This window comes from Panthera onca, chromosome C2, assembly GCF_046562875.1.
Source record: "Panthera onca isolate mPanOnc1 chromosome C2, mPanOnc1 haplotype 2, whole genome shotgun sequence".
Taxonomy (NCBI): Eukaryota; Metazoa; Chordata; class Mammalia; order Carnivora; family Felidae; genus Panthera; species Panthera onca.
The window spans coordinates 12,694,246-12,713,008 of record NC_138347.1 but is presented as its reverse complement, the minus strand read 5'-3'; the positions used below and the strand labels follow the sequence as shown (position 1 = coordinate 12,713,008).

The 18,763-nt window shown below is 48.0% G+C and overlaps 1 protein-coding gene across 5 annotated transcripts in view; it reads right to left on the bottom strand.

The window, feature by feature from the left end:
• The window catches only part of URB1 (URB1 ribosome biogenesis factor), an 84,340-nt gene that overhangs the window by 53,991 nt on the left and 11,586 nt on the right, over nt 1–18,763 (bottom strand). For 4 of the 5 annotated variants that reach the window (XR_009612476.3, XR_009612477.3, XM_060640381.3 and 1 more), the window contains exons 6-14: nt 17,102–17,187; nt 15,600–15,725; nt 11,195–11,319; nt 6,946–7,141; nt 5,540–5,677; nt 3,350–3,523; nt 2,605–2,734; nt 1,922–2,038; nt 713–825 (exon numbers count right to left, since the gene is read on the bottom strand). Coding sequence is in view for 3 of the 5 variants with exons in the window: in XM_060640381.3 (XP_060496364.3) it covers nt 713–825; nt 1,922–2,038; nt 2,605–2,734; nt 3,350–3,523; nt 5,540–5,677; nt 6,946–7,141; nt 11,195–11,319; nt 15,600–15,725; nt 17,102–17,187 (1,205 nt within the window). In the remaining 2 variants the exon portion in view is untranslated. Of the gene's footprint in view, nt 1–712; nt 826–1,921; nt 2,039–2,604; nt 2,735–3,349; nt 3,524–5,539; nt 5,678–6,945; nt 7,142–11,194; nt 11,320–15,599; nt 15,726–17,101; nt 17,188–18,763 lie in introns of those variants that run through there. The other variant, XM_060640383.3, reaches the window with a different exon arrangement.

Here is an 18,763-nt window from a genome sequence, read left to right as displayed (position 1 = left end):
CCACCCAGGCACCGTGGTTCCATAAAATTTTAAATAAGATCTAAGTCGCTGAAAAAAATCACCATCAGAGCTACTAAGAAACACACTTAGTGCTTAATTTTGCCTGGTCATTTTTTCCTCCTTGGATAGAAATGATAGAGCGTCCTGTCCCTAAACACACAGGTAAGTGTCTGCTGCAGCCTGAGTTGCCTTCATGAGTCAGCATTATATTCTCCAGAAGGTCCTAGAAGACGTTATGACAGGCAGAAAAAAATTCCAGCAATCTTTACTGGTTTTTGCACCAGCCTCGGTCCTCTCCCGGCTTGGTATCTATTTCCATCTCTGTCTTAAGTTCTTCCAGGATGAGGACAAACGAAGAGGAGTTATTTTGTATTTCAAAACGTATCTATTTCTGAAAAGGTTTTAAAATGACAAACAAAATATAAAGTAATCAAGGTAAAACAAACAAAACAAAACAAAACCCCTCCCAATACCCACCAACAATATTGTTTCAGTAAGGACACACTCAACATCCTATTTTGCAAAAGCAAACAGACTCACAGGCCTCCTGGTTCATGAATCGGAACCTGGCCTCTGCTCTAGATGCGTCTAAGAGGGAAACCGTGCATGTCTTCTGTATAACCAACTGTCGGGTTCTGATCCAGTTAGAAACTTCCAGGCCAAAACATGCCCGGGAGTTAGTTAACAGACGCAGAAGCTGTCCGCTTCCTACCTGTGCCTTTAACCACAAGAACTTGCTGGCGGGCAGCTCCAGAGCCACCTTCAGGATGTGGTGCTGCAGAATGGGAGGCACCTCCTCTCGAAGGCCCTGCTCGGAGATGACTCCTGTGGCAGAAAGAGGGAAACAGACCAGAAGTCATGTGCAGGGGGGCGCCCAGCAAGGCCGCCCCTGGCTACGGGGGCCAGATGAGGAGCTCCAGCTGTAGAAATAAGAAGGGGGCTTGGGGGCTCTCTCCTCTCCTCTGCCCAGACGCGCCCCACCTGGCACAACCTCCCCTCCTGTGGTCTATCCAAATCTTCAGCAATAAGCCCTAACTCCACTTGCCCAGAACAGCCCCTTGGCCTGAAGTGACCTCTCCCTACAGTGTGAGGCCCACACCTCTCGCTGCCTCCTGGGTGCAGTCTCTCATTAACGTTGTCTCGGGCAAGAGGCGCCGCCTTGCTCCCCAGACTGCAGACGTTTTGTGAACAGACTGTGGCCACGTGAGCCCAAGACCGCGTCCTCATCCGCTGGCCTGATTTCTGGATTTCCCTTTGCTTCGGAATGACACAGTGCTAGTAAATTTCGTACTCTCACAGCAAAAAGAACCTTTCGCCTTCCAACGATTAAGAAGTTAATTATAGCTTTTCAGTGGAACCGTCCCAATAGCTTATATAAACCCCAGGAATGACGCTTCTGCAAGTTTTCCTCCATGGGCCCAATTATGAAGTTATTAGACACACTTTTCCATCAAGGAAACGTGACCAGACAAGCGTAACGTTACTTTTACAAGATGTGGTTTGAACCTGACTCACTGGGTAAACCATGAGTAACTACGTCCAAAGTGCCTCTGCGAGAACGGGACATCCCTTCTAAGGGGCTCTCATTTCTGCACCCCTGCTCCTTTGAAGAGGGGCTTTAGCGTTAATGCACACAATCTGATTTGTCACTTATCTAAGGCAGAAACCTCTGGCAGCCTGGCTTCTCCCTGCTGTGCCCACTGCTGCTAAATGTTCATCCGATATTTACTTAAGGACAACTGGCGATTTAAAAAACATTAGTGCAAATAAAAATAACCAGTCAGGTGGATCGTGTGCACAGCCAAACTGCCCACCGGCCTCCCCGGGCCTCAGCTCCGGGGGCTCAGCTCCGGTTCACGAGCGTTTCCTTCATCCCCGCTGGCAGAAAGAGCAGAGGGGCCCCCGCCGTCCCGAGACGCACCTTTCAGGAGCTTGCTGAAGTCGAAGTTGTACTGCAGGACCACGTGTGGGACCACCTTCTGGTACAGGCATATGACCTGGAGCAGAACAGCCTTCAGAAGAATGGTTTCCGCATCATCTGAACCAAGATAAAACACCTTAAATCAGGAAACACAGTCGGTCTCTGTCCTTAGTCAGCAGGTGGTATGCGGTCAACGGCCACAGGCAGAGGCTGCGGACGGATCCCTACAGAGTCTACGTGGGAACAGTCAAGCCTGTTCAAACAGACTGGGTGTAAGTCCTCATTTTGGGGCTGTAACCTTGGACAGGTTAAAGCGACTGTCTCTGTGTGTGTCAGCGCCTTCGTGTGAACAACGGGGACTAAACAGGATATAGACAGAAGGTACAAAGCCCACTGCCCGGCAGGCCAACAGCAAGGTCTGAATCAATGTATCTCGTTACTGGTGGGGGGGGTGGGGAGGAGGACCGTGAAGCCCACCTCTGCCTGCACAGCCAAAGAGAGGCCCCCATGGAAAGGCCAGAGCACACGGTGCCCATCGCTCAAATCTTTAGAGAGTCACGGTGCTTGTGTAAAGCCTGGGCACATTTGCAACAGATGCCTCCAAAGCCCCTGTAGGCTGGAGGGGTCCCTGGCTGCCTGTGTCACCTCTGTCTGCAAAGAGCAGGGCCCCACCCAGCCCTCACCGCACTGGGGAGCCACGCAGGCAGCAGGAGTCTGGATGCCCCTTTTCTTTCCTTTCTCATCATCGTGTTTTGTCTCCTGCTTTCGAAGTGACTGCCAGACCCACACGATGGTGTTCAGGTCTGGTAAGACCTGAAAGGGAAAAGACAGTCATGTTAAACAAGAGAGAGACGCAGATGAAATGAATCCACTAAAGAGAAGCTAAACACAAAGGGAGGACACGAGCACACGTGGTGTGAGTGTGTACGAGACGGACGTGGAGGGAGAACAGGCCGGCGCCCTCTGTGAGCTCTGCTTTGCGCTGTAATCCCCACAACTGTGTACAACAAGGACGTGGTTGAAAACACAAGCGCTGATAATTGTAACAAAGCTCCGAGGCCTCCTTCACCTGAGCCAAACACTAGAAACGAAGACACATGTCTGACGACGGGCCGGGGGCCGCGTCCATCATGACCTCGGCTCCTCTGGGGCAGGTACCCCGTCTGCAGATGACTGCCCTTCCTCACTCACCAGAACAGGCCTCCCAAGCCACCCCCTCGCCCTGGCCCTGGCCCTCGTGCGTGCGGCAGTGGGAGAGCACGTCAGCTTCTAGCGAGGAGCACCCCGACCCCTACGCTACGTTTCGTTTCACACCTGCCCTCTGTGCTCCCGGAGCTGCCTCTTCCACCTGGCGTGCTTACCTGTGACAGCTGTAAGGAAAGCCCCGGAAACTTCCCCGGAAAGGCCAAACCCAGCTCCCGCGCCTACCTTGCTCAGGGCTTCTCTGAAGAGGCGCACGAACTCTTCTATCGCCGCGGCCGTGTACACGCCTGATTCCTGCCACGTCTCTTTATTCAGGCAGTGCTCGATCGTTTTTAATGCTCTTTTCAAAATGACGGAAACAAGGGACAAGGCTGTGTGCTTCACTGATATGCTGTCCAACTGGGAAGAAAAAGAGCTAAATCCACACGTCTGTAGGCTGCACTATGGACACAGATCTCCCAAGCCCCGGGTGTGGCTGGCTCTGGCCTCTCCGGGGGTCACTCCCAGGGAAGGCTGCGTGAGTTGGGTACCCTCAACGCCGTGAGAAGAGGTGGCCTGGGGACCCTGCCCCCTTGACCTGCCACAGATCTGACCTCAGCACCTGCTGAAGAGGTGGCTACTAGAGTCTGAGAGTTACTCTCAATTTTGTTTCACTGTGTTTGGTAAGTCTTTTCCGACAGCCACTGACCTCATGTGGATTATCCACATCAAGAACAGCCACAATCTCACCAGCACCCACCCAGCCCCAACTAGCACTCGCTGTCAGGCGCACAGGTGACAAGAAAAGGCACCACACACTTAGTAGGAAAAACCACCTCCAGGCTTGGGAAGCGTGCAGCCCCCAAACATGGGCTCAGGTACCTTCATAAGGACAGCCAGGAGACTTCCGAATCCTCACTCGCTGCAGAGGTTGAACAGAATTCAAGAACCGGGGCAATTACCAGAACGAGGGTACCCCCGGGAGATGCCGTCTCAGGCCCGGCCCCGACCAACTCAGGCCCAGGGGCACCCCAGGGGCAGGACGGGCTGGGGCGAGCCAGCTGGGCCACAGCAGAGTGAGGGGCAGGGAGACACAAAACGGCTACCCGATGGGCTTTCAGTTTAACAACTACAACGCCCCATTCCCTCAGCGTTCCAGCGAGCTGGGGGTTCATTTCGTACGTGTGCTAAAGTAGCACTGCATTAGACACATGCCTTTCAGCTGTTTCCCTGAAAGCCCCTTGAGATAAAACACTTTGTCTCCCCCACCAGACAGATGGGCAAGAGAGCAGGGTCCCAATTTTGACTGTTATGATTTGGCAACCAGAACAAAAGGCCTTTCGTTCTGGCCTCCCCACTCCTCGCCCACAACCCACTGCCAGCACAAACCCTGGACAGGCATCGAAAATGCTGAGCCCCAGGGCACCTGGGTAGCTCAGCCGGTTAAGCATCTGACTTCTGATTTCAGCTCAGGTCTCGACCTCACGGTCATGGGATCGAGCCCCACAATGGACTTCATGCTGAGTGTGGAGCCTGCTTGGGACTCTCTCTCCCTCTCTCTCTGCCCTCCCCTGCTCACACGCTCTCCCTCTCTCTCTCTCAAAATAAGCATTTTTAAAAACAATGCTGAGCCCGGCTACATATCCTAGGGGGTCCTCACCACTCTGTGCTGACGGCCCCCTCGCTGCCGGGGCCACCTCCTGCCTGTGCGGCCCACCCTGGCTGACCCTGGTCCCGCTGTGTCCACACCACAACCCAGCCTGCTAGAAGCGTGGGGACACTCGGCCTTCCCAGCTGAGTGCTGAGGAAGCTGGGTTTAGGAGGGGCTGGCAGGGCACGGGACCCACGTGTGCCGACAGCTCACAGCCGTTCGCTTGAGGCCACGGTGCTGTGGTGGGAGACACAGGAGTCCCTGAGAAGGTGGCTTCTGGAGGGACTCAGGGACTGCCATCACGAATGATACAGAATTTCACTTCTCCGTGCATATGTCCTGTCAAAATGCCCGACACAGCTCATCCTCAAAGTAAATGTTCCCCAGAAATCTTAATGCTTCTTCACTTAAACCACAAGAGACAGGATTTGCCAGGCAAATTTCAGTCCTACCCCTTCCACAAACACTGAGCTAACACTTTCATACGTGACACTGGGCTGTAGCTGAACACACTTCCCTTCCTCTGAGTCTAACAGGCTCCCACCCTCAGGCGAGCGCAGAGCCATGCAGGGGTCCATGGTCCTGGCTGTGCTGGAGCAGGAAGATCCCCTGGCCGGAACATGCCTTGGGCTCCAGGGGCCCTTGTCCAGGTGAGTGGAAACATGGAAAGCCTGAGGCTCACTGACAAAATACCAGCCGCTGAATCCAGGCAGGCGTTCTCGGAACAATCCCCAGCATGGCCAGTGCAGTGAACAGAAAGTTCTAGAAGAAAGCTGACCACTTACATTTAACGCCTGGGTGAACATCGTCTTATTGCACACCAGGGGCACGGTGGTCACCATCACCATTGCCAGGAGCCGAGGCAAGGGGATGAACTCTCTGGTCTCAAAGGCCCTGGAAACGTCTGGCTGGGCTTCATAGATCTACGACAAAGAGACGAGAGCATGAGCTGCTACAGGTTTCGTTGCAAACCAGGCCAACTGTAGGTACCCCACAGCGAAGCCAGTCCAATGCAGCAGTCCTAGTGACGGACATCCGGGGACTGCCAAGGAACAGGCTCCGGACGGTCAACCCCCAACTCTACTTGTCAGAGAAAAGTCAGGTCACGAGGCCTGAAGGCCGTGACCTTCAAAGCAGAGTTCTGCCTGCGGCCTGGGGAGCCTCTTAAAACCTCTGATGGCGAGGAAGTCACCGCTGGAAGTAACAATCCAGCGCTACAATCCAATCTAAGCACTACTCACCGGCTGTGGCACCTGACACACTGTGTCGTCTTTTTAACACTTCATGACGACCCTTTAGGGTAGGGACCTTGGACACTAACAGTAAAAAGCGTTCGTGGATGACAAAGCTGGATCTCAGTAAGATCCCGTAACTTCCCGGGGGCACCCGGCTAGGAAGCAGTGACGCGAGGGCTCGCACCCAGGCCGGCAAAGGCCGCGCACCTGCCCCCCCACCCCTCCCCGGGGAGGGCGGAACCAGAGCAGCCCCCAGCAGGGGTGGGGGTGGCCACGGGCCGCCCCTCCCCAACGTAAGGGGCGAACGGCCTCCTTCTCGCCCCAAGATCCACGTGGGGACCGCACGCGCTCAAGGAGAACGAAGCCAGCGTGGGCGAGAGCTTGTCTGGCAGGTAACCCGCGCCTGCCTAGCGGAGGCACGAGACCGCAACCCTCGCTATTTCACCACCAGACCGCGAGTCGGACGGCGCGCCCCGAGCCAGGCAGCGCTGCAAAAGAACGTGCAGCAGGCACGTCCGCGGCGGCGGGCGAAGGAGGGCGGACTCTGATCAGGACATTCGCACGCCGGCACCCAGACAGACACAGCATCGTTTCACAGCGTGTCCTACGTCGTTCTAAGTACTTAAGACGGCGGTCTTTAAACGCGGTTCTCCATTTCACACCTTTCGCTCACGTCAGCCTCAATGTGCCAAAATTCACCGAGATCTCCCTCTAAGCAAAATCTGGACGAAGGAGACGCATTTGTCTTAACAGATGCAAAAGGCGTCCAGCTCGAAGTTCTGCTCAGCGAAGAGCAGGATGTCCTCAGAGGACCGGGACGCCAGCCCCACGTGAGCTGACGTCGCCCCTGCAGAATGGCTGGACGAGTTCTCCGTCCTTCCTGCGGTCCGTCGGCTCGTCACTCCCCCTCTCCCTCTCCCGGCCCCTGACACAGGCCAGAGCCCCGGGAGTTTCACCTTGTTCAGTAGTTTGATGTTATTTGACCAAGTGGACTTCGCTCTTGGCAGAAAGGAAAATGTTACTTCCTTGAAGTACTTGTTCAGCAAGTCCGGGCACACTTTGAGGATGTTCACCACCAGCTCGGCCACCAGCTCGTCGTCTGCCGCAGTTTTCAAACCCAACAGTAAGTGCAGGAGGGTCAGGTTCCCGCCTCTGCCAGAGAGAGAGAGACAAGGGTCGGCAGGGAATTTCCACAGCACACTAAGATAATTCATAATTCACGATTCATTCATAATAATCTCAATAAAAACAAGCCTCTATTCAAAATAAATAAACTGAGAGCTCAGGGTCAGAACGGCAGCTCCTCGAAATCGCCCTCAGGAAACACAGTTGAAACACGGCGACCGGCAAATTTCACCTTTGAATTTCCCTCGTGACACTAAGTGGGGTGTTTTCATGGCCTGCGGGGTTCCAGCTCCCCAAGAAAGGGCTTGAATCTCTCTCCTCTATTTCTGAGTAGCTGAAAAAGTCTCTCCTTTCCTGTCTCCAACCTCTCCTTCCCTCCCTTGAGTTCCATCTGACTTTTATTTTATTTATTTGGGGAGCGGGGGGTAGGGGCAGAAGGGGGGGGGGGGGGAGAGAGAGAGAGAGAGAGAGAGAGAGGGGCACCCAAGCAGGCTCTATGCTGAGCACGGGGCTAACACAGGGCTTGATCCCACGACCCTGAGATCATGACCTGAGCTGAAATCAATCAAGGGTCTGACACTCAACAGACTGAGCCACCCAGGCACTCCTCCATTTGACTTTTAAAGAGAAGGAAGAAACCCACTCTCTGTCTCCACCCTGGCCACCTACCAGTCTACCCAGAAGTCAAGGCTAATGTAAAGAAAGGGCCAAACCCGCAGGGAGGAATCCACTCCCCTAATCTCCCCGTGGGATTTTCCTGACCTCTTTCCTCCAACCGCACACGAAAAGGCATGTATGTAAATAAATAGACGTGTAAGCATTAGGTATAAAAAAACAGAGAATGCATTTAACTTTTGAAAAGACTTTTACGAGAAGGGCGAATGAACTGCCCCACAGTCCACAGTGCCATAAATTATTTCTAAAACTCGACAAAATGGCTCCAAGTCTTTCCACAGGTTTTCTGCCTCCTCCGTTTCTAACGTATTTCAAATTCCTATGCCTTCACTGAGCTGCTGCAAGAAGCTAACGTAGAAAAAAAAAAAAAAAAAAATCTACTGTATGAAAATACTCAAAACTTGTCCCTAAGTGAGTTTTCAAAAGACCATAAAAATAAGAATCAGGAAAACCTGTAGACATTAAACCTTGCATAAAGAAGGAGCTAGCCCAGGATCTACACAGCCAAGCCCACGGTACTCTAGGGTTACCCCCAGATCCTTCTAAGGGAGGATGACTTTTCAGAGCTGCCTGTTCCTGGGAAGTCACCAAATCCAAAACATCCCAGAATGTATCACTAGCATGCCACGTTGACGGCTTCCAGAATCCTCACTGTTCTGTGTCCCCTTGTGAATTGACTAAAATTAAGATGCATTATGACAGCTTTACCTATAATAAAACATTTTTCAAAAATTGAATTAGAGTGGAATTTTGATCAGAAAGCTATCTTTTCAAAAACTTAAAATTCTTGGGGCGCCTGGGGTGACTCAGTCGGTTGAGCAATCAACTCTTGGTTTCAGCTCAGGTCATGATCTCCTGGTCTCGTGGGTTTGAGGCCCGACTGGGCTCTGTACTGACGGTGTGGAGCCTGCTTAGGAGTCTGTCTGTCTGTCTGTCTCTCTCTCTCTGCCCCTCCTCTGCTCGTGCTCTGTCTCTATTCAAAATAAATAAACTTAAAAAAAAAAAAAAGTTTAAAATTCCTAATATGAAAATTTCACGAACAAAACAGTTTTTGCTGTCAAACAAACACGTTGAATACTACAAAGTGCACTAAAAATACTATAAACATCCACGTTATTTTAACGGACAATGCAATAAAGTAACGTATTTCCACAGCGTACAATGTGGGCCGGGCACTGCTCTAGGCAGTTCCCATGCTCTACTTCCCCCTGAAGTGGATGCCAACTTTATTTCCATTCTACAGATGAGGCAACAGAGGCAGAGAGCAGTAGCACTTGTCAAGGTCTCAGAGCTGACCCCAGAATTTGTTCTCTCAACCTCCACACCAGGGGTTGGCAAACTGCGGCCCACTATCTATCTTTGTAAATAAAGCTTTATCGGAACACAGTTACACCCATTTGTTTATGTCCATGTCTGCTCCGGCACTACAATGTCAGAGCTGAGAGGTCACAATACAGACCGCACACCACGCCTCCAATACTTACTTCTTCCCTTAGAGAAGAAGTTTACCAACTGTAATGCCTGGCTTTCACACACCCACTGGGTGCCCGGCACTGTCCTAGACACTGGGGATCCCAAACAGACCAGCCTCTGTTCACATTGGTTCTCATCTATCACATAATGAACAAGCAAATAGATAAATGTGCAAGGTGGTGGTAAGTCATAGTCAAGAGCAAGGCAAAAGGACAGGGACAGTGGAAGGGCTATTTCAGAAAAGGGCTGCTGGGGAAGGCCTCCTGGATATGGTGACATGTGCACAGACACCTGAATGGAGGGAGGGAGGGAGCAAGCTTCACCTCCGCTGGGGAACCGCACACATCGATTTTCTCAAAATTTTCCATTAAGGCCCCCACAAACAAAATTCCCTTCCTCTCCCCTAAGCGCAAACATTTGTCTTTTGTCCCTGGCTTCAAAAACTGACATAAACCACAGCTTATTCGAACAGACCGACACCCACAAGCTGATTCAAATACACTCATCAAATGACCTATTTTATGGGTCTTACTTACTTAGGGGGAAAAAAATGTGTTTTAAGCATGGTGTTACATCATACTAGACGATAAAAGTCTGCTGTTACATGTTACCAGGAAGGTGAGCTTGTTTTCCCTGATGAGAGCAAAGTTACACTATCGCTGAAACAAAGTTGAAAGAAAAAGAAATAATGTGGCAAATTAAGTCATAATAATCTCAGAATCAAAACAAGTCACAAGCAGGGAGAAAAATTTCCACAGTGTTATCCCATTCTGAAGGAATCAGTCATTTCCTAACTGGTAGAAACTAAACCAAACCATCCAGATCCTTATGATAAAAGTGCCACAGTGGTAAAATAAAAAAATTTTTAAAAATGAGGGTATTCACAATGAACAGAAAATATACCTAATATTTTTGCCGTCAGGGGGGAAGAAAAGCAGGTTGATAAATCTAACATTAGAGTATTTTGGTTATTAAAAATAGTAACATGGATATGTGTTTACCGTTAGACTAAAAGAGAAAACCTAAAAGAAGATCATCTAAACCATCAGGTAGGGACTTTATGTTTCCTTACTGATGAAACATTGCCATAAGTGTGCAACATGAAACAAAATTTTGAAAACCCAGCGCATCAGCAGCTTTGAGGAGAGGAAGGACTATTTAGCTGTTATGAGGATAGACTTGGAACCAAATTCCCTGGGTTTAAAGTTTATTTTGGGAGAGAAAGAAAGAGAGAGAGAGAGAGAAGAAGAAGGTGGTGGAGGTGGAGGTGGAGAAGGAGAAGGAGGAGGAGGAGGAGGAGGAGGAGGAGGAGGAGGAGGAGGAGGAAGGCAGAGAGAGAGAGAGAGAGGGAGGGAGGGAGGGAGGGAGGGAATCCCAAGCAGGCTCAGCACTGTTAGCTCAGTGCACAACATGGGGCTCGGTCCCCTGTGAGATCATGACTGAGCTGAAATCAAGTGTCAGTCAGCCAGGGGCCCCCAGATTCCCTGGGTGTAAACCAGAGCTCTGACACATGCTGAGTGACCCAACTTCTCTGTGCCCATTTCCCTCACCTGCAAAACTGGGAGAGCGGTGGCTCCCGCCTCCGGCCTGTGTGGAAGCCTGCGAAGGGGCCTACCCTCTCTGGCAAGGTGGCCGTAAGACTTTCCTCGGACCCAGCTGACGCCACAGTCTCGAGTGAAACCCGCAGCACCCCCCTGGGTGAGACACCTCCTACTGGGGGCCTAAGTCAGCGGCTACCCTGAGCCCTGTGCCCTAAGGGCACGTGATGAGCAGGGAGTCTCTGGGCTTCCAAATATTCGTCCCTGTAACGAGTGAGGTCATGTCTAAAATTCTAGTTGTAAACCACCACAATTCCGTTATTCGACAGACTTCCGCTAGAAGTCATGTACGTGACGGAACACAGGCCCGCGCTTCTCAAATGTGCCACTTTACCTGCCGATGGTACCGAAAGATGCGTCGTAAAAATTAATCCCATGCTTGAGCGAACAGCAAAGATCCATCAGGAAGGTGTGAACAAGCTCCCTCACCAGGATCTTCCCTGCGTCCTCAGAAGAAGTCTACAAGAGTTTTTTAAAATTCAATGAAAATCTCAAGTTCATGAGCCTCGGTAACATCTACAGAGTAAAAACTGGGTGATACCACGTGCCTGATGATGACTTAGAAAACATCTTACATGCTTGGTATCATTCAAAAAAAAACCCCAAAGAACAGAAACACCAATCAAGACAAGACAAAAATACTCTCATATGTGGAATATAAAAAGAATAAACTGAGTAATAAATTAAAAAAAAAAAAAAAAAGCTCACAGATACAGAGAAGAGACTGGTGGTTGCCAGACGTAGAGGTTGGGGGGAGTGAAAAAAAATGGGTGAACTGTTTTTGTTTTAGTTTAAATAAGCTGAATTTAAAAAGAAAATATTTATTTTTAACATTGAACAAACAGGGAGTTGCTGGAACAAGAAACAACAGATAAGGGGACACTTTAAGTCATGTCTCATTGTTTCCAAGCACTCCACAGTAAGGGTTCTCATTTAATTTTTATGGCAGGCCTATGAGTCTGGCAGGGTAGAGATGATTACACCATTTTATGTAAGGGCAAACCATGGATCACATAGTGGAACTCCCCACTGCGTTAGCAAATACGGAGCAGATCAGTATCCGTACCCCCATCATTAAAGAATCTCTCTTGGGGCACCTGGGTGGTTCAGTCGGGTAAGCATCTGACTTTGGCTCAGGTCAAGATCTCACGGTTTGTGGGTGTGAGCCCCACATCGGGCTCTGTGCTGACAGCTCAGAGCCTGGAGCCTGCTTTGGATTCTGTGGCTCCCTCTCTCTCTGCCCCTTCCTCCACTTACACAAGCAAGTGCACGTGCTCTCTGTCTCTCAGAAATAAATTAAAAAAAAAAAATAGAGTCTCTCTTTACAGCATACACTTCAATTAGAAAATCATTTTCCTAAGCTTCTATTTGCTTTTGCGTTGTGATTGATATTGTGATATAAGAAATAAATACATGGCACAAAAACGGACACATAGACCAATGGAATAGAATAGAAACCCCAGAACTAGACCCACAAAAGTATGGCCAAATCATCTTTGACAAAGCAGGAAAGAATATCCAACGGAAAAAAGACAAGTCTCTTTAACAAATGGTGCTGGGAGAACTGGACAGCAACATGCAGAAGAATGAAACTAGACCACTTTCTTACACCATTCACAAAAATAAACTCAAAATGGATAAAGGACCTGAATGTGAGACAGGAAACCATCAAAACACTAGAGGAGAAAGCAGGAAAAGACCTCTCTGACCTCAGCCGCAGCAATTTCTTACTTGACACATCTCCAAAGGCAAGGGAATTAAAAGCAAAAATGAACTATTGGAATCTCGTGAAGATAAAAAGCTTCTGCACAACAAAGGAAACACTCAACAAAACTAAAAGGCAACCAACGGAATGGGAAAAGATATTTGCAAATGACGTATCGGACAAAGGGCTAGTATCCAAAATCTATAAAGAGCTCACCAAACTCCACACCCAAAAAACAAATAATCCAGTGAAGAAATGGGCAGAAAACATGAATAGACACTTCTCTAAAGAAGACATCCGGATGGCCAACAGACACATGAAAAGATGCTCAACGTCGCTCCTCATCAGGGAAATACAAATCAAAGCCACACTGAGATACCACCTCACGCCAGTCAGAGTGGCTAAAATGAACAAATCAGGAGACTATAGATGCTGGAGAGGATGTGGAGAAACGGGAACCCTCTTGCACTGTTGGTGGGAATTCAAACTGGTGCAGCCACTCTGGAAAACAGTGTGGAGGTTCCTCAAAAAAATTAAAAATAGACTTACCCTATGACCCAGCAGTAGCACTGCTAGGAATTTACCCAAGGGATACAGGAGTACTGATGCATAGGGGCACTTGTACCCCAATGTTTACAGCACCCCTTTCAACAATAGCCAAATTGTGGAAAGAGCCTAAATGTCCATCAACTGATGAATGGATAAAGAAATTGTGGTTTATACACACAATGGAGTACTACGTGGCAATGAGAAAGAACGAAATATGGCCCTTTGTAGCAACGTGGATGGAACGGGAGAGTGTGATGCTAAGTGAAATAAGCCATACAGAGAAAGACAGATACCATATGTTTTCACTCTTATGTGGATCCTGAGAAACTTGACAGAAACCCATGGGGGAGGGGAAGGAAAAAAAAATAGAGGTTAGAGTGGGAGAGAGCCAAAGCATAAGAGACTCTTAAAAACTGAGAACAAACTGAGGGTTGATGGGGGGTGGGAGGGAGGGGAGGGTAGGTTGATGGGCATTGAAGAGGGCATCTTTTGGGATGAGCACTGGGTGTTGTATGGAAACCAATTTGACAATAAATTTCATATATTTAAAAAAAAAGAAAGAAAGAAAGAAATACAGCTGACCTTTGAACAACACAGGTTTGAACTGCACAGATCTGCTTATATGTACTTTTTTTTCCCATGAATGCAGTACAGTACTATAAATGTATTCTCTTATGATTTCCTTAATAACATTTACTTTTCTCCAGCTTACGTTATGGTAAGGATACAGTTTACAATACATATGACATACAAAATATGTGTTAATTGACTGTTTTTGCTACGCATAAGTCTTCCAGTCAACAGTAGGCTATTAGTAGAATTAAAAAAATTTTTTTTTTCTTAATGTTTATTTATTTTGAGAGACAGAAAGACAGATAGCGAGCAGGGGAGTGGCAGAGAGAGAGAGAGGGAGACACAGGCTCCAAAGCAGGCTCCAGGTTTCTGAACTATCAGCACAGAGCCCGACACGGGGCTCAAACCCACCAACTGTGAGATCATGACCTGAGCTGAAGTCGGATGCTTAACTGACTGAGTCACCCAGGCACCCCAAGTGTTTTTTTCTTTTTTAATGTTTATTTATTTATTTTTTGAGAGAGAGAGAGACAGAGAGAGGGGGAGACTGAATATCCCAAGCAGCCTCTGCACTATCAGCACAGAGTCCGAAGCAGGGCTCGAACTCATGAACACCAGATCATAACCAAGCTGAAATCAAGAGTTGGGTGCTTAACTACTGAGCCACCCAGGTGCCCCAGTAGTTAAGATGCTGGAGAGTTAAAAGTTATACACGGATTTTGACTGCAGGGGGGTCGGCCCTCCCAGCCCCTGCATAGTTCAGGGGTCAACTGTATTTGGTCTTCAACCCCAGCTCCTGCCAGAGAGCCCCTAGAACCCCAGTCATTTCTTGTGTGATGGGGGTAACACCAATTCTCACACAGGGCTCCAAAATCTCCTGGAATGTTCTACGTGGTAGGAATATTTTTTATTCTAATGAGGCAACTCTTAATGGGCTCCTGGACAGCTTCTGGCTGGACACAGAATGTAACCAGTAGTGAGAGCATTACTGACCTCCCTGAATTCGAATGTCCTCACCTATAAAGCAGACACATTAAAAAAAAAAGATTAAAAAATACTCTTAAGAGGGGCAAGTTTAAACCTGTAGTTTTAAACAAGCTTAAGAATGACTTAATTTCTCTTGGTCTTTTGAATAAAATTCCACATTTGGGAGTGTTTTTATTAAGCCCCCAAGGCTTCCTGATAATAGGGCATACAAAACATGTTCAAAACAAGAGGACATAGGCCAGTCACAAAGATAAAAGGACGTAAAACACAGGGCTCTTGAGAGGTAAATTACTATAAAGTTCACAGGAAGTCTGAGCCTTCACTACTCTGGCCAAGTCCATGTTCCGAAACACCCTGAAGAAAATCAAAATGAGGATTAAAATGTACACTGGCCTTGGGTCAACTGGAAAGCAACTGTTCTAATTCAACGTTTGAGGAACTATTACAAAATAAATTACACATGTCAGTAGGTGAGGAAATTGGGGTTTTCCTAGACACTTGGAAGTAAAAGCAACGGGCCTTGAAACTCTAAGAGCTGGTGTGAACAGGATGGAAAGAAGGAAAAGAAGAGGTAAATGAGAGGAGGAGAGAGCCTGGGTCAATACTATGCGTCTACTGGGCAAGCCCAGCAGGGAAAACCAGCATGTCACTCAGCTAAAAGGAGCAACGGTTTTCCCTTCAAGGGAGAAAAAAAAAAGTCTAATATCAAAATACCTCAGAGAATAGAAACAATCGTATAAAGAAAAAAAAACGAAAAAACCAAAACTTTAAAAAGATCATATTTCATCTAAGCGGAGAATCAATATAACCACGAGCCAAGAGAAACAGATCGAATGGAGGGACTTTAGGGGGTACGCTCCCCAGTCTCCAGCTGTGAGGCTCACACACTGACAGTGAGGTCAACTCAAACCCAACAGGACTGTACCTTGCCATGTTCCAGGTTCACGTCAACAATCCCATTCCAGCTGTAGAGAGCTGCTATATGGTTCAACAACTGCCCCGTAAAGAAACGCACCTTCTGGGTTTTTGTGATATTTTTATTGTGAACTACCTGAAAACAATAAGACACACGAATTTCAAGGAGCTCGATTTTCACAACAGTGTGTATTGTTTTTCATCATTACCAAAATCCTGCGGGCCCACGGCAAAATATTTGACCAGAGAAAGGAAAAACATGAAGAGAAAAACAAAATTCATCGGTATCTGAACCGTCCTAGGATACAGTTAGCATCTGGTATACTTCCTTTCATCCCTCCATCCCGCAACACAGAAGATGTATGTGTATCACTGTTGTGTTGTGTTTTGTTTTTGTCTCTGTGAGATTATATATAGTTTTCTGCCTACTTTTAAATAGTATGAACTTTTCCCACATTATTAAAAACTCCTTTAGAACACCATTTTGGAAGGCTATCATTCTAGCGACCATAATTTATGTCACCGTCCCCCAGGGGGTGCAAAGTGAGGTTGTTTGCACTCTATCGTCTGCTTCCTTGCGCCGAGTCCTGCCTGCGTCCCTGATTATGCACTCGGAATTGTGGCACAAGGCCTCAGCTCCCCTCAAACCCACTCCCGGTGCCTCCCAGGGTGTCCTGGGTGGTTCTGAGGTTCCCAAGTCTGGGAACGTGTTGAAGACCTCTAACGCACACCGCCAGACCTGCTAGAACACTGCCTCCACAAAAGCACCCGACTCAAAGGTACTTTTGCCAGCACTGAACGGCATTGTTTTAAAAGGTCAGTGCTAATTTGGTTGGCGAAAAAAACCTGTACCTCATGACCTGTGTTACTTTAAATCAGGGCTTCTCAGCACCCTGACATTCTGGCCCAAATAACTGCTGCAGGGGACGGACCTGTGCGGGCAGGACGCTGGGCCTGGTCTCTACCCACTGGGTGCCAGTTGTTACTTCCCCGGTTATGACAACCAGAAACGTTTCCAACACTGCCAAATGTCTACAGTGGAGGGGGCAAAACCACCCCCAGCTGAGAACCACAGTTTTAAATACTATGCTAATCAGCCATTTTTATATGGATTGCCAGTTCATGGCTTTTAACGACTTTTTGTGTTGGCAGAGTCGTAGAGTTTTTCTAACTGAGCATTTAAGTTGCTTCTGTATTAAAGTCAGTGATTCGTTCAGCCAGTTTTAAAGTTTCTACAAGATGCTTGTAAAAGGCAGAATATATAAGGCGATACATAGTCACATTTTGCCGGGTGTGTAAATGAAAACAGCCATAACTTACAGCTCCCAATTATCCCTGTGGCTTCCCGTGAAAGGGCAAGCAACAGCATGTCTCCTGGGGTGACAAAACTGCAGCCCGAAGGAAAAGTTTGCCATCCCCCAGCCTGTGTGCCCTAAGACATTGTGGCTCTAGGGTCCTGTCACACCCTGGGGAAGACAAACCGCAGAACAACACTGAGTACCAAACACGTACCTTTGTTTTCAGCGTGGACAACAAAATATTGACGGTGGAAATCCTGTCTTCCTTTATGCCCGAGCTAAAAATGCAAGGAATAAATTCTGAAAGGAAAAGGTTCAAAGCATTAAACTCAAAAATATTTTGAACACGAGAGCAGATGAGAGAACAAATTACTTCATAAAGTGGCACGGCAAACAATGCCATTCGCTCCCTTTATTTTCTGAAGGTTTTGTCCTTTTCGATTATACATATTCACAGTAGGAATAAACCACTTCATGACACGGGAAATCAATATCTAAAGGTAAAACAATGACAGAGCCATTAAAGAGGTTCAGTAGTTCTGTTTTACTGTTCTTCATATTGACTATTTGACAGAGAATGTACGTACAATTTTGCCGAATTTCTCTCTTTGCTTAGATTTGCTGATACCTATATCTTTATCTATATATGTTTTTTTGGTGAGAGGGCTAGCAGGGAGAGGGGCAGAGGGAATGAGGGGAAGAGAATCTTAAGCAGACCCCATGCTCAGCACGGAGCCAGATGTAGAACTCGATCCGTCTTCAACGGAGACGAAATCAAGAGTTGGACACTCAACCGACTGAGCCACCCAGGCGCCCCCAGATTTATATTTTAAATCATTTTATTGACTGTGGTAGAATTCGGGATGATGTGTTTGTCTGCTTTCTTTTCATGCTTTTGATCTCCAAGGAATCAGCTACCACAGCTCGATGCCGTATCATGACTAACGTAATGGTGACACTGGGCAGAAACATCAAAGCGATTAGAATTTTGCTTGCTCCAGAGGTGCTCAAAGGGCACACACATATTTTCTACAAAGGAAATTCATTCTCAAAAGAAGAAAAATCAGAAAATACCAAAGAAACCAAAAGGATGAAATTTGAAAGCAAACATAATTCCACTACCCAGAGGTAACTAGTTAACCGCTAACCTTCTGATATATCCATATCCCGTTAAATGTATCTTTCAGTAAAATGGGGTACTCGAGTTTTATAACTGAGTCTACACCCCATCCTATGTTGTTTAAAAGGCTGACATCGGGAAGCACATTTCTACGTCATTTCTAACAGCTGCGTTCCACCTTACGCTTAGTCCTGTTTATGCAATCAATCCCTTGACGGTCAACAGTTAGGAGGAGTCCAATTTTCAGCGAACGTGAAAAAATTATCCACTAAGAAAACCTCTACTCACATCCTTAATTCTACCCTTAGGATAAATGGCTAGACGTGGAATGGCTGCTGGATCACACATTTTTAAAGTTTCGACGCGTTTTTCAAGTTTTGCAAAGTGCCCTGCAAAAACATTAACTGAAGTACAACCCTGCCCCATCAGCAGCGCACATAAGTAACCCCAAACCGCCGTCCTTTAATAAAGGCCGGACGGCGCAGACGACCACGGGAATTTGGAAGAACCCTAGCCCTGGGAGCAGCAGCAGCAGACCTCACACAGGAGCGGCCACAAGAGGTTAAGGCCTGTCTGCTGCACCGTGCAACGAAGGGGTCTCCTCCGTGGCACCGCCTCCCCCGTCAATGGGGCTACCTGCGTGGACCAGGGCTGACACCGTATGGAGTGACCAGCACCCACCACCCTGTTCTTAAACGGTCGCTGGCAGTCGTCCGGAGACAGCTCTAAGGCTCCCACCCTGGGGGAGGTGAGAGA